The sequence below is a fragment of the Protopterus annectens genome, chromosome 14.part0 (assembly GCF_019279795.1).
Source record: "Protopterus annectens isolate FY-2018-M chromosome 14.part0, PAN1.0, whole genome shotgun sequence".
NCBI lineage: Eukaryota > Metazoa > Chordata > Ceratodontiformes > Protopteridae > Protopterus > Protopterus annectens.
Window position 1 is genome coordinate 224,381,926 of NC_056748.1, and position 15,830 is coordinate 224,397,755.

General features: G+C 36.5%; 1 protein-coding gene across 1 annotated transcript; it reads left to right on the forward strand.

Annotated features, from left to right (window-relative positions):
• The first annotated feature begins 9,788 nt into the window (after positions 1–9,788).
• On the forward strand, positions 9,789–11,873 carry PRLHR (prolactin releasing hormone receptor). Its single transcript, XM_044055950.1, has 2 exons — positions 9,789–9,961; positions 10,180–11,873. Exon 2 carries the CDS (start codon positions 10,190–10,192, stop codon positions 11,255–11,257), a length of 1,068 nt encoding a protein of 355 aa, XP_043911885.1. The 5' UTR covers positions 9,789–9,961; positions 10,180–10,189; the 3' UTR covers positions 11,258–11,873.
• Positions 11,874–15,830: the final 3,957 nt, after the last annotated feature.

Here is a 15,830-nt window from a genome sequence, read left to right on the forward strand (position 1 = left end):
GCAGTACTGGTAGTATTGCAATTTCTGCCTCATTATTTGTGAATCTGTGCTTCTACAGCTATTTGCATCCCATTTTTGCTGTAAGCATCTTATATTCTTCTTCTTATTTCCTTACTTCATCTTGCCTTTAAGTGCCTTTCTGCTTGTTGCATTATTACTGTTTGTCCCTTGTCGCTGCTGTGTCTGGTCCAGCCCCCAGTTCTCGTTGCTCTATTCTACCTGTTATTTGGATTTATCACAGCCGTGGTACTACTTTGGTGGAAGTACTTCACTTTGTTTGTGTGCTCCCTCGGGTTGTTTGTTTTTCACTAGTCTGTTTGGCGTTTTGAGTCCAGCCCCCAATGATGTCGTAAGTACTGCTCACCCTGCTATCCCTACTGTTTGCATGCTAATTACAGTTTTCCCTGCCCACTGCAAAAGCTAAAGTTTCCAAAATTCTAGCCTATCTGCAGTCATTGACCTATAGCTCAGAGTAATAGGATTAAGAAAACTGTGACTGGATCCCTTTCTAGCTAGTCAATTATGAGCAGTACAAACCTACACCCACCCAGGGTCTTTATTCAAGTCTCCGAGAAGTGTAAAAGGCCCTTTTTTTCCACTTTTCTGTATTTTTTTCATATTTTAGTAAAATGGTTATCTGTTTGCATTTTTTTTAACTTGGGACCTTAGTCTTGTAGCTGCATTTGCAGTTTTGTCTGAATTGTTGATTACTGCAAGATCTGAGCATTGTTTGCACATTATACCACTCATATCTCCATAAGTAGAATTACTTGTAAAGGTTAGTTATTTATATTTTTAACTCAGTCTGGGAACTTAGTCTTGTAGTTTCATTCAGAACTGTGGGTAAATTGTGAACTATTGTAAGATCTGAGCCTCATTTAGCAATTTATTAATACAGTTTTCCATAAGTATTGCTACTGGTAAATCCCTGCCTAATCTGATGCCTTAGACTGTTGTTTGGATTATAACAGTGACAGTATTATGAATTTTGTAGCACAATTTGCATTTATGTGCTTCTATAGCTGTTTACATTCCAGTTTTCCTCCTAGACTCTTATATTCTGCTTATCATTGGCCTCCTCAAAATTGCATTCCAATGCCTTTCTGCTTGTTACATTGTTACTTGTGTCTGATCCATTGTTATAAGGCCAACCCTCCCTAATACAATAAGCACAGTTTTTCCTATTGGACCCTCCTGTTTGTACACCAGTTCCATCCATTTTTTCTGCCCTGAATGTAAACGCTAAAGTTTCTGAAATTCTAACCTACCTGGGGTCATTGACCTACAGCTCAGAGTTACAGGACCAAGAGAACTGTGACTTGCAACAGGGTCTGAGATAACAGAGCTCCGCTGTTCGGTTTATTGGATTTGATCCCTATCTAGCTATTCTGCTGTAACCAGCATAGAACATCTCCCGCCCAGAGTCTTTTATTCAAGATTGTGAGAAGTGTGGAAAACCCTGAACTGAAATTCACAAACTTTTCATCAAAAAAGTAGAAAAAAAGTTGAACTCTGCTTAGTGCATTCTCACCTTTGGACTTGGTCTGTTGTCAGTTGACTGTACAATAGCTTTTTTCCTATAATGAACCTGCAAAATCTATACAACCTTAAAAATCCAGGTCTGAAGCTCAAATATCCTGAGCCAAGTGCAAATAAACACACACTGAGCTGCAGTATAGTCCCTGACAAAATAATTAGACCTTTCCCGATGCCTTAGCAGTAAGTCCACTCAAACAGTATCCTAAACAAACTAAATTCTAAGCAGTTACAGTTATTCCTGCACCACTCTGAGTCATTCATATCGAATCCATGCACTATCCCATCTCCACAGATTCCATAGCCAGCCTGATTGAGATGGATGTCTAGAGACAATGTTAGAATTGTCTCATGCTGTCTGAAGATGACCTGCTACTCAAACAGTACTACAACGTTTGTGAGAGATGTACATAAATAATGTCCTCAGAGTCAAATGTGACACACAGTAAACACAGACATCAAAATTATCAACAGATAAGTACATACTACACCTCACCAATTGCATCACAGTACTCATAATCTATCATATGCTGTCACACTTAGGTTCTAAAGATTAACTTGCCTACACCTCAAAGACCTCCAAATAACTGCACAGGCACAAAGCACCCTCAACAAATTATACCTGCCACCTCACATAGCACAAGGAGTCACAAAGACATAGATGCTGAGCCCATAAGCCAGATAGAACTTTACCCAACTAAATATTCTAGTCATAGGTGCCTCCATTATAAGAAATACAGATGCAGCTTTTATTAGACTAAGCAAAGAAAGAGTTATGGTTAGCTGCTTGTCTGATGCCAGAATCCATCAAATCATAGAGACACACTCTCAAGTCCTAGAACAAGTACTGGAAGGACTATGTCATAGTACATATGGGTATCAATGACTTAAGATGTACCTCCTTGGACTATATGAAGACACACATGTTGGAACTCTCAAGCTATATTTCCCAGGTAGGTATGATCCTACCATTGAACAGCATTCTTCATTCTCCAAGGTTGATACCACAATATGAGAAAAATATAATTGACTTCAAAAATTGTCTAAATCTTTGGTATTATTTGAATGGGTTCTAATGCTTATTAGTGTGGGAGTATATGGTTTAACGGACCACTCTACTTTTCCAGGGATGACTAGCACCTGTCCCCTCTTGGGTTTCAATTACTGGTAAAAATCACTGTCCACCAACACAGTGTCTTTTTTAGGCAATCCCAACCTGATAAACCTACCAACATGAAAAAAACTCTATTCCCCACAAGTCCTCCTCACCCTGAGGCATGTAGATATCTGTACAGTGACTGAGACATGGTTTAAAATGTTAGAGAGCTCTGTGGCTGTACAGGGCTTTAATGCCTTCCACATGTTTAAGCCCACTGTTGTGCAGGACTTAGGAAAAGGTGGAATTGTCTTAATTATCATCCAGAATAGACTCGCATCAATGTTAATAAAGCAGAATGAGGCACTACATTTTCTTCATATCCAAAAACCAACAGAAAGGTCCCGCACCATATATTAGCTCCATACAGAACTCCTCTGATGCAAGAAGGTTGCAAAGCTGATCCTATTATCATTCAACATTAAACCCAATACCATTTTCACAGGTGATTGCAATTATCCAGTTATAGACTGGGAAACCTACACCACCACTACTGCAAAAGCATAGATATTCCTGGACTTTGTCAATGCAAATGATTTGGAGCAATTAGTCCGTGTACCCACTAGGAGGAACAACAACTTGGATCATGTTCTTACTAATATGGGGGAATCTTGCACCATCCCTTGTGTATCTTTGTAACTTGTTAGTTCTGATCATAAAGCCACATCCTTTGAAATAAAATTTAAACCAGAACCCCTTTCCACCCAAGATATCTTTAGAAATTTCTCTAAGGCAAACTACCTATGCCTAAGTGATATAATGACAGGCTTCAAATCCTCATCAAACCTAGTTAACTTCACTGAATATATGTAAATGTGCACCACAGCACTATACCAGCATGTAAACAACTGCATGGATGCAGCTGTACCCTGTAGGAACAAGAACAGGACAAACACAAGAAACAAACCCCATTGGTAGAACCGTATCAACAAGCTTTACAATAAAAGGAAGAACATTTTGAACAAAAGTAAGAGGAGTAATTCCCAGAATGATAGATTCCTTGTCACTGAAATAAATAAATAACTCAGGAGCTTAATAAAATCCACCAAAGCTAAATTTGTGGCTAAAATAGCTACCAAAGGCAAAAACAGTCACAAGGCCTTTTTTTACTTATGTTTGCAATCTCAAAAACACAACTGTGAAATATGTTGCCTACACTGAGGCTGAAGACATAGATAACCTACTGGTCAGTAAATTCAGCTCACACTTCCCTTTCCTCCATCAGTCCCTCAGGATACTCCTGAAACCAGCTTGCCTCCAGCTATCACACATCGGGGTTGGGAGGGTGGCCTAATGGTTAAGGTGTTTGCCTTACAAACACAAGGTGCAGGGTTTGAGTCTCACAAGGGATAATTGGCTGGGCTTAAAATGGCTCGCAAGGGCAGTTAGCCTAGTACTAACCTATGAACCTATGAACCTAAGATCAAGTCCTAAAAATGTTATAAATACCTCTCAGCCTCTTAGTGCAAGAAATCTGTATAAAGTGAAAAAGAATGGGGGCAAAAAAGACCCCAAATCAGGGACATATAAAATCAATAGAATAACAGATTTTGTATTAGCATGCATTTTTTGAAGGGTGTGAAGTCTGAAACTCAAATGCTTTTCATTATTTAGTGGCTTCAATCCTCATTGATTTGCTGGAAAACCACAAATTTTATGAGGAACAGACCAAAAATGTCAGGCAAAAATCTGGACATTCTATGAAAATGTGAACATTTGAAGGTATGGCACTATGAGAAGTTAAAATTACTGTATCAATGTGTCCTAACAATATCCCTGAATGCATCTTAAATAGCATGCATCACAATCTACCACCCCCACAACACTGTTCAGCCTCAGTCTTCATTCAGATTTTGTTCCAAGTGAAAGGAGAACAGTTACAGTCATTCACCTGCATAAGAGAGGACCTTACATAGACCCAGGAAATTACAAACCTATAGGTCTGATCAGCTTAATATGCAAAACCATGGAAAGACTTATCATGAAACTAACCAATAAGGACACAGGGAACCTCCAAACACTGGACCCATCTCACTTTGAATTCATCAAGGGTAAGTTATACATTCTCAGTCTGGTGGACTTCTTTGAAAAGCTAACAAAGCAATGGATGAAGGTAAAATGGTATTTGCTACATGCCTTGATTTGACCAAGGCTTTTTATATAATCCTCCACTCTGTAAAACTAAATAAACTGGAAGTAACCCTCAAGCTCAATGCCAAAAAGTGCATTGTTATCCCCTTTGGTAAAAACTTTGTACCCATGAACTACCACATAGGCAGCAATTTTCTTAACACCAAATGTGTGATAAGAGACCTTGGGACTCAGGTGGACAGTAGTCTCTCCTTTGATAATCACATTGCCATAGTAGTCAGGAAATCATTCTACATGGCACACCTCATCACAAAAGGGTTCTCATCCAGGAAAAAAGAGGTCATTGTTCCCCTCTACTCGACACTCATTAGACCCATTATAGAGTACAATGCCCCTTTTGGAATGTACCTCACAAGACATCTGCAGCAGCTGGAAAGGCCACAGAAGTACCTCACAAAGGGAATTACTGGCCTCAAACAGATGCCCTACACTGATCGTCTCAAAAAACTCCAGCTTTACTCTGTAGCATATTGCTTACTCCGAGGTGATCTCTGCCTAACATATAAAGCTATGTCAAACCCACAGCTGTTGGACATGCTACACCTAAAGAAATCCCAATCCCTCCGAGCTACACACTCTAGGGACATAAACCTTGTCACCACAATAAACAGGACATGCTAGAGGGATAGATTCCTGTCCCAGAGACTTCCCATACTCTGGAACAGGCTACCCATCTATGTCAAGTAAAGTTCCTCATTAACACTCTTCAAGAAAAATCTTGTTGAGTGGATGGGAAATAGGAAATACACCTCAGGGATCACTTCTGTGGCTCTGCTCGCCAGGGGCACAGGAAATTAACTTTCTTTGGTTGTCTTAAGCCAGGGTAGCCTAGTACCTACCTATGAACCTATGAACCTACATCTCCTGCTGGATTATCAATTGGCTCACTGGACACAGGAGATCAAAAGACGGGTGGCTTCTTCCACAAAGAGACCAGTTATCAGTGACACTTCTAAGGTTCAATGCTGGGACCCCACCTGCTTTTCATATTGTTTCTCTGAAGTAAAAGCCAATACCAAAGGGCTCTGGCTGACTATGTTTGTGGATGACTGCAAGCTAGGAGCAGATATTGAATCCCCAAATGACTTAGCCATCCTGCAGGAAATTTTGTCCCAAACAAATAACTGATGTAAGAATCATAGACCTAAACTCAATGTCAAAAATGTATTATTGAATGCTTTGAGAAGTTATCTACCCCAGGGAACTACCACAATGACAATATACCCCTAAGAGTTGATCCAGTTGTTTGTGATTTGGAAACTTATGTGGACAATGACCTAACTTTCAACCAACATATGTCTACTGCTGTAATTAAGTTCTTCTATAGTGTGCTGTTTATAAACAAAGGGATTGTGTCTAGATCTAATGATGTTATTGCCCCCTATACTCGGCCCTCTTTAGACCACAGATTCAGTACAATGCCTCTTTGTAATGTTTTTTTTCTGGATACATGGAACAACTTTAATGCCCACAGTGATATTTTATGAAAAGGGTACAAGGCCTAAACAATTTGTCTTATATGGACCACCTCAAAATCCTGTCACTATCCATGGTATCATACACACTGCTAAGATGTGACCTGTGTCTGGCATACAAAGCATCCTTTGACTCAATTCTAATGGACCTACTCCACATAAAGAAGTAAAATGACATCAGAAATATTTGGTCCAGAGATCTAAACTTCTGTAGCATCGAAAGAATGGTTCAGATGGACAGGTTTGTCTTGAGAGGGATGTCACTGCTCTGGAACAGACTCCCTGTCCACATAAAACAAACATTTATCCTTGTCCATATGCAAGCACAATTTGGATCTATGGATGGGTGCTAGAAAATTTACCCCAGGACTGCTTCCTGTATTACTAATTGACAGAGGCAACTCCTAAATGTTTATCCTGTGCACAGATCCCCTCAAATTATGCATGGTATGATCCCAGTTATTCTCACTGGGGTAATATATAATTATTGACTTTGGCAATGGTAAGACTAACACCAAATGGGATAACTTAATTCAAGCCCAGAAGGGAAATATGTTAGGCTTAAAATAGCCTACAAGAGGAGCTAGCCTAGTACTTACCTAGGAGCTTAGTAACAAATGCAGTGATATAAAAGTGATTGCCTATGGTGACTTTGAATCTGAATACATTGTTGCAGAAATTAATTGCTAATCTCTTAAAATGGGGAGAACTGGTTGTCTTGTTTTGGGGCAGCATTTATATTATTAACTTCTTACATCCGAGTGATGCCTCCAGCTGTCTCTGCAGTTATACACTAATGATGCTTCTAGGGTCAAATATTGCTTTTGCATATTCACATTAATAATTACAAAACCATGCTACATACAAAGTATTAAAATATTTCATTTTATAGTACACATAATGGAAAATATAACTGCATTGATATGTCATCTCTGTCTTGTGCATGAAAAGAGATTTTAATTGTTGCTCATTTAATATTGATTTATATTATCATAAATATCATGTTTTTCTAAATATCTCAACAACCAAGTAGCACAGGCAGAACTGCTTAACCTCATATGAAATCTCTCAGAAGACAAGCAGGTGTATTTTATATTGTATTTCATCTTCTATTTAGCCCCCCCCCCCATTTACCTCTTTTTTGGTTGTCTGTGCACTGCCACAGTTAATCTACTACACTTTTCTGTCATCCAAATTTACTTTTAGTTGATCAAGGGGAGGATAGAGGGTCATACACAAATCCCACTGTGGCCCTGGGGCCTCCTCTTCCTTTTCCTGGTAGAAAATGATTTCAGTCTCTACAGTAAAGACAATCCACTTCATCTTTAAGGGGGGAGGCAGATATCATATACATGGTTAGGGTGGGGATTTTAAGTTTATGGAGAGGGAAAATCTAGCCAGGTGGAGTGAGCATGAAAATGCAAACATCATTATCCATGGTGTCATCTCACTCATGCCCCCCCCCCCACAGTAGTAGTAGTCTGCTTGCAACCAGGGAGACATGCTCCAGTCTCCACCAAGGCAATCCCTGCTTGGACATTATCTCCCAGTCCCTCCAATGGATAGGCAGGCTGGTATGCCACTCATTTCCTTCTTCCCAATCCTAGTTCCTCTAGCACCTCAACTGCCAACTCCGAGTCATAGTCAGGGCACCATCTTTGTATGCTATAGAACTGTAAGCCCATGATGCTTTAGTTTTCTCAGTATATTTGTATTTATTTATTTATTTGTTTATTTATTTTGTCTTTGCTGCATTATTTGTATTGTTCTAGTACCATATTTTCCATCTATTTCATACAAAAATCCAAGTTTGGCAAATGACTGTCATTGTGTTACTTAAATTGATATGAATCAATTCTAGACTTTCCATGTCTGCTTGCATTTGATTTTGTGAACTGTTAGTCATGAAAATGTTGACTTTTAAGTGCTTCTTTTGGAGGGTAGGAAGGCTGATCTGTTTGCTTTTACTATTAATGTGTATTTATGCTTACTATTTAATATACTGTATCATTCTGATCCTCATTCTTGTAGATAGAAATACCTGGACTTCTCTATTTGATTGCATATGGGAATTCTGGTACTACACTTTTTTGTTTTTGTTCTTTTTTTTATTTATTTTATTTTTGGATAAAGCATATTAAGCTGAAGAGACATAAATAAGTATTACAAACTAAATGTGACAGCCAAGGCTCAAACCAAGAATGTGCACAAAAGTTTTTTATTTTTTTATTTTATGGCATACTAATCAACAAGGTATCCACTAGATAAGTGTTTTCATCTTTTATAAAAACTTCATCAGATAAAACATACACAAACAAGAAATACTTACATATCATGAATGAATTTCAAAACAACCAATCAGCTTTTCAGATTCCTGCCAAGCCCCTCATGTAATTCTCAAGCAATATAAAGTTATATACACAATTTTGAGAACTCTGCCATAACTGTATAATATTAGAGCTGGTATAAACCCATATGAATGTTAAAACATATAGAAAATGGATAAAACATACATAAAGCATTAAACATACAAAAGATGGTAAAAAATATGGGTTATCTTTCCAGGGCTTTTAGTTTTCTCTTTTTTCCATAAATAGGTATTACACTGCATATCCAACCTCACCTATCATCTGCATGGTACATGGGTGTTTTCCTTCTCTCTGCTCCAGGCATTCTCTTTTTATATGCACTCAGCATGTAAAAGAACTATCCTAACATATAGCTTTGGCATACTCTCTGATTGTCATAGCTCTCTTGTATAATTAACACTTGAATGCAGTGTTCCTCCTCAAATAATATCATTCATTGTCTGTTATCCCCAGATACAGAATTTTGTATCTTGCACCTTTAGCAACAGACTGACATCTTGGCACAGATTAGAATAACAGTAAACTGTGAACAGTTCTATGTTTTGTATTATAGTGAGTTCAGTGCTCCCTCTCAGCATTCTTTTCTTTTTTTTTTAATTATTCATTCCAAGACTAAATGCTACTTCATCTAGTAATGTAAAGAGACTGTCATTGCAAATATCAGCACAATGGATGACCTAGATCCTGTAGGAGCTAAATAATTAAAAAGAACATGTTGGACTAAAAAAGTGAACTTAATAAGAACAAGCCGTAAAAATGGAAAAGTATATATCTGAGATATATTGCACATGACCATAGACATTGAGAAATGTATGTGCAAATATTAATATAAAGCTATACCAAAAATAATAAATCTGAGAATAACATTAAGAATACTAAAATAAAGGCATATTTCCTTTTATACACTTTTTCTTTTTTTTCAGCCATATGCAAATGTCCCTGCAAGCCTATTTTCCAATAAATGGGAATTTAGTTTGCAACTCATGACAATATGTTGATTAGGCAAAGGACAGGGAATGGTATTTGATGTCACGACAAGGGGAGGCTACTCTGCTATTAAAAGGAGGAGTTTGCTCATACAGCAGCAGTAGTATGGAGACTCTTGCTTCATATGACATGTTCAAGGCTCATTTCCTCAACAGGATTTTATACTGCTGCATTCAATTACTTCTGCAGGACTCGATGTAAATAAAACCTAAGACCTGTGTTAAATATCGGATTACTTGAAATTTAGAAGTGATTTACAGGTTCTAAAAGAAAGCATATAAATACAGGTAAGTAAACTCAAGTTTTAAATGTGAAATCTTTGAATGTGATTTTTTATTATTAATATTTTAACTAACTTCAGCTTTAATATCAGCTTCAGTTTTTCAAGCAGTTTATTGTAATTTTGTAGATTATCACTGACTCTTGAAGTCTAAATATATTTTTCTCAGCTCTCTGTAATATCACTGAAAGAATATATTCATTTAACTATTCTGTCTGTATACAGGTAAGCATAAATGAATGAGACGTTATCAGAAGACCAGGAGTCTGGCAGTAAGGAGCCAATAAATCTCACTTATCAAGCAACAGTGGCATTTCAAATGAATGAGATGTCAGAGCCCTTTCAAGGTCTACAGCTGATTCAACAGCTAAAACCATTGATAATACCTTTGTATGCTGCTATTGTAATAATTGGAATCATTGGCAACTTCCTATTAGTCTATGTGATTATGCGAATAAAGAAAATGCATAATGTCACTAACTTTCTGATTGGAAACCTTGCATGTTCTGATCTGATGATGTGTACAACCTGCATCCCTCTCACCCTTGCATATGTGTTTGAACCCAGAGGCTGGGTATTTGGAAGCACAATGTGCTACTTTATACTTTTTATCCAACCAGTGACGGTTTACGTGTCTGTCTTCACATTAACTGCTATTGCTGTCGATCGTTACACAGTCATTGTTCATCCACTGCGGCGCAGAATTTCTCTGAAACTCAGTGCTTATTTGATTCTTTTTATATGGATTATCTCCAGCTGTCTTGCATTTCCAGCAATGGCTCATACTTATTATATAGAGCTAAAGCAGCAAGGTGTCGCAATTTGTGAAGAGTTTTGGGAAAAGCAGGAAAGCGAAAGACAAGCCTATGCCTTCTGCCTTCTGCTGATAACATACTTTTTACCTCTGTTTATGATATTGGCATCTTATGTTAGAATCTCAGTAAAGCTGAAGAACAGGGTCATGCCAGGCAGTGTCACACAAACGCAAGCAGACTGGGACGAAGCTAGAAGGAAAAGAACATTCTGTCTTTTGGTCATTGTTGTTATTGTCTTTGGAATATGCTGGCTGCCTTTACACGTTTTTAATATTTTGCGTGATGTCAACATTGATGTAATAGACAAGTATTATTTTAATCTTATCCAACTTTCCTGCCACTGGTTTGCCATGAGCTCTGCTTGTTATAACCCATTCATTTATGCATGGTTGCATGATAGCTTTAGGCAAGAAGTAAAAAAGCTGTTCACCTGGCAAAGAAGAGTTGCACCTTATGGACAAAGTGTTACTCTAAGTGTAGTCCTTTAGCAAAGCCACATTGTAGTAATGCAATGTTTGTTTTATAATGACCATAACATGCAAATTTAAAAACATTTTATTGCTGTTGTTAACTGATGAACTTACCTAGAATAACAAGACATTTTATTCACACCATTTTGACACTATAAAGTTTTTCAGAGTCAAAAATATACCCTTTCTGCAATGTGTTACATTTCAGTTTAACTTTCCTTTAAAAATTATTGAGCATAAAGCAAAGAACAAAATAAAGCAAAGATGAATTCTACTGACTTCAGGCTGCTAAACACCTGTTGCATATTGTTACTTTAAGCTTGTTTAATGTTATTCATTTGTGGAAAAAATACAATACCTCTTTGGATTTTTCAGACAGCATATTATTACAATATGTCAGCTGCAAATTGCTGTTATCATTGCCTTAATAATTAAGTGCATTCATAACCACCATCTTCTGCATAAATACCCTTTCAAGCCATATGTATTTGAAATGCAGCACTCTCACCTTCCTATATATTCCTATGTCAGGAATACGAAAAGCATTAACGTATACAAGGTGCTTCATTATATGTTTTTTTTTCCTCAGCGGTGACTATTTTCATTAAAATGTGCTATTTTTCTGCATAATTCACTCCTATGTGTAAAAGATCAATTGGAAATGCCTTGTGCAAAATGCATTTCTATTCTGTTCATACTTTTGCAATTATAAAAGTGCATTTTTCTTAAGATGAAGTCTTACAATTGAAGCCTTTTTTACTTGCTGCTAATTTAAAATCTTCTGGATGATAAGCAGTTGTGTAGCTCATCAGTCACAGACAAAAATTGTTACTAACTGCTCAGATGCGAGTAGGGTAATTGGCTCAACGCAAAGGGCATTTTCCTTTGTTGTTAGCAGATTAGATGACTGTAGGTTCTATTCCCACATCAGACATTTGGGTTCATATTCCAAATCTGATATTTTAGTACAGCAGAAGTGTAATATTACTGTACTGAGTGAACTGTCTTCAGGTGAAATGTTAAACTGAGGTCCCATCTGCCTGACTTGTTGATAGCTCAAGTGGATATAAAAGGTTAATGTCACTTAACAAAAAGAGCAGGGGAATGTCATTGGTGTCCTAGTCAAATTTCCTCATGTCAGTGAGAATGCCACTCTGGCTATTCCCCAACCAACTGGCCGACACAATTTAAGATAATAAAAAGTATGCAAAGCATTCATTTTTTTATGAAATTGTAATGCAGATGACTTAATGAGCTGAATTAAAGACCTGAAAGCAAATATCTTAATGGTTTGCAAGCATATGTCATATGTTTAAACAGAAATATATAATTTTCACTATGCAGTGGCTACAGTTCAAATTTAAAGACAAACATGCTAGCACTGCCTCAAGTGTTGGTGTTTGTGCGTGTGTGTGTGTGTGTGTGTGTGTGTGTGTGTGTGTGTGTGTGTGTGAATGCTTATGTGAGATTGTGTGAATGTGAGAATGAAAAAGAGAGTGAGAGAGAAATGCAAGCAAACCTGAATACCTTCAACACACACACACACACACACACACACACACACACACACACACACACACACACACATACACTCGCACATGCACACGCTTATGCACATATGAAATATATGCACAAAAACTGACTCTGAGTGAAAATATCATGTTTGTATTGTGGTATACATTTCAAGCTGGGATGATAATGCCACTTTCAAAATTATTTTTGAACATCTTTCATCTTGTAGCTTAAGTTATATAAATGTAGAAGGACTTAGCTGAACAGCTCATATGTTTCCTATGTTCTCATTGTACTTCATTTGCAGATCGTTTTTATAATCTGACATAGCCATTAGCATTTGTCTGATTTAATATCAAGAGAGTTCACCTATCCCAGCAATGCAGAAGTGATGTTTTGCCTTAAGCCTTCTTTACACTGTACATACAAGTTTGTAAAAGCAGTATGAAGCTTATTCAAACATTTAAAACTGACTAAAGGCATAGCTTCGATGCAGGCCCAAACCTGAGCCTGTTATTAAGTTTTAATATTGCCTTCAGTGCTTCACCCGCACATCCTAGTTTCATGTTTAAAACGTTTAGTAAGTACCTATGTCATTAGTTAAGGTGATTGTACATAAGTTACTATCAGATTTCATATAGCAGTACTTACTTCACTAATTGTACTGCTGTAATACTATTACATGCTTATTTGAAATTCACTTCATATACAAACTTTAATTTGCATCTAGTCAGTATTACTACTTTTTTCTTTCAACACTTGCAATGTTTTACTATGCTGTTCTAGTATAGAACTAATCATTTGTTAAAGTACATGTAAGCACCTGGAAGTAAGTGACACCACAATGTAATGCTTGGGGAGCAAACAAGTCATAATGGAGTAATTCATTGATTACTTACTGGAATCCATTTAGTAAAATAAAGTAGTAAATGGGTGGGCAGAATGTAACTAAATTAATATGTCTCCTTTGTTCAATTTATACAGACTAATAATTTGATATATCAGTAACATGGCAAAATAAATAATTTGACAAACTTATTTGATTAATACATTTGAGATACCATTGTGTAATTGACATTTGAATTATTTTTTTCAAGGGTGTTGCAACAGTCTATACTTTTTAAACTGTTTCTGAAATAATTTACCTTAAATATCAGCTTGTGATAAATGAAAGCTGTAAGATTATGCTTTTTTTCACAATTTCAATTGATTATTGACTATTATACAGTACCATGCTATATCTGTCTTACTACAAATTATCCATGAGGACAGATATGAAATGAATATATTGAACATCAGCATACATTTTCTTTGGATTGTTTTCCTGGAGGAACTTGTGTATCTTCACAACTTAATATTCACTACTTGTTTTCCCCACATAGCATCTATCAACAGACTAGGCCTCCCATGCTGTTAACATAAAAGAAAACATTTAAGAGCATGTCATGCATCATTTCTAAGTGCTCTTCAATGAAAACAGGTTATTATCTATTACCTCTGCTTTTCTTTCTCTGAAGATACATTATAATTTCCATGACAACATGCTTTCTGAAACATTTCCAGAAATATTTGGTGAATAATCTACAGCAGCAACATAAATAGATGAGGATACATTAAAGTAGTCAAGTTTTTTAAAGAGCTTCCATATTATAATATTTTGTATATATTTTTGGAATCTATAATGTCTGGAATTTTCTAATGCTAATTTTCTCCTTGGTAGACTTTTATATGGCATTGAATGAGACAGTTTGTTTGTACTATTTGAGCACTTCAGTTTAGTACATTTTGACTGTATATTATAATAGCCTTGAAATGAATGCTGTAAGATTTTGACTGTGAGGCTTTAAAAAGTTTGTACCAGAAATCAAAAACGTATCTGATAAAAATATATTACTTACTTAACAGTTGCCACTTCTGTATGGTGACCAACAAAATAGCAGTCATTCTACCTTAAATGTGCAAAACTATCATCAGAAGACTCAGAATAGACATTTGAAATAAACTGTTTTATGCTAGGGAAAGTTCTTCTGCACCCACATGTCAGAGGCTATGCTTTCTCCTCGTCTATAATTACTATAATCCTCTGAGGTTGCCATTACCCAGAAAAAACAGGTAAATATTTACCCATCTGCACAGAAAAATCAGGTAATGCCTATCTCTGTTCCTTGGTAATTAAGAAAAGAACAGTTTTGAAACACATTGCTCAGGTTTGAATAAATTAAGGACTTGTAGTCTAGAAGACTAAATGCTATTTACTAGGAATAATTGTATCTCATTTTATCAAAAAAGCAAATTGTTGCAAAAAAAAATGTAAAGATATGCAAAATAACATTCCCAAGAAAATAATAATAATAATAATAATAAAATATTCAGCCAAACATTCGAAAACAATTGATTTTACAAGGGAAACAAGCCCGCTGCACCTTCTAATGTGGAGGCTCTACACTTACATCATAAGTATCTCTATATTCCAACTCTGAAGTCAGCTGGCCTGGACAAAAGAGAAAAGGCATAAAACAAACATTAAACTCATACTTTTCCTATTTTTTGACTGTTGCGACCAAAACCTAAAGGACTTCATTTGTTACTAAGTGGGCAGTGTACTCGTATGTCGCCATCATAACCAAGTGATGTCTCCTTTACTTTTGTTTATTTTTATGTTTATTTTTATTTTAAAAAGGAGTAGCACATTGATTAAACTGACCACATGCAGGTACTGCCTGGGTTACGTAATTTACTTGTGTAATCTTTTGTGCAACAATAATGGACACAGTAATCAGTACTGCTCCAAAGTGAAGATTACAAGACATGGATGTCGAAAAATTCACATTGAGAGCGAATCATTAGAGGGGTCTTGACATCCTTTTGGAGAATACAAAATAATATGTTATGATCAGTGATCTGATCATAGTTGTTTGTACTGCATGGTGATTTTTCTGCTACATGTGCTACTAGTTACACACAAAAAAAAAAAATTTAAAAAAAAAATGTTGTGCCAGTAAAGCAGTGGGGAAGTGGTTGATGTTCTTATGTATTCCCTGTGTAAGGGAAGCAGTTTGAATAAAAACTGTGGCTGTAA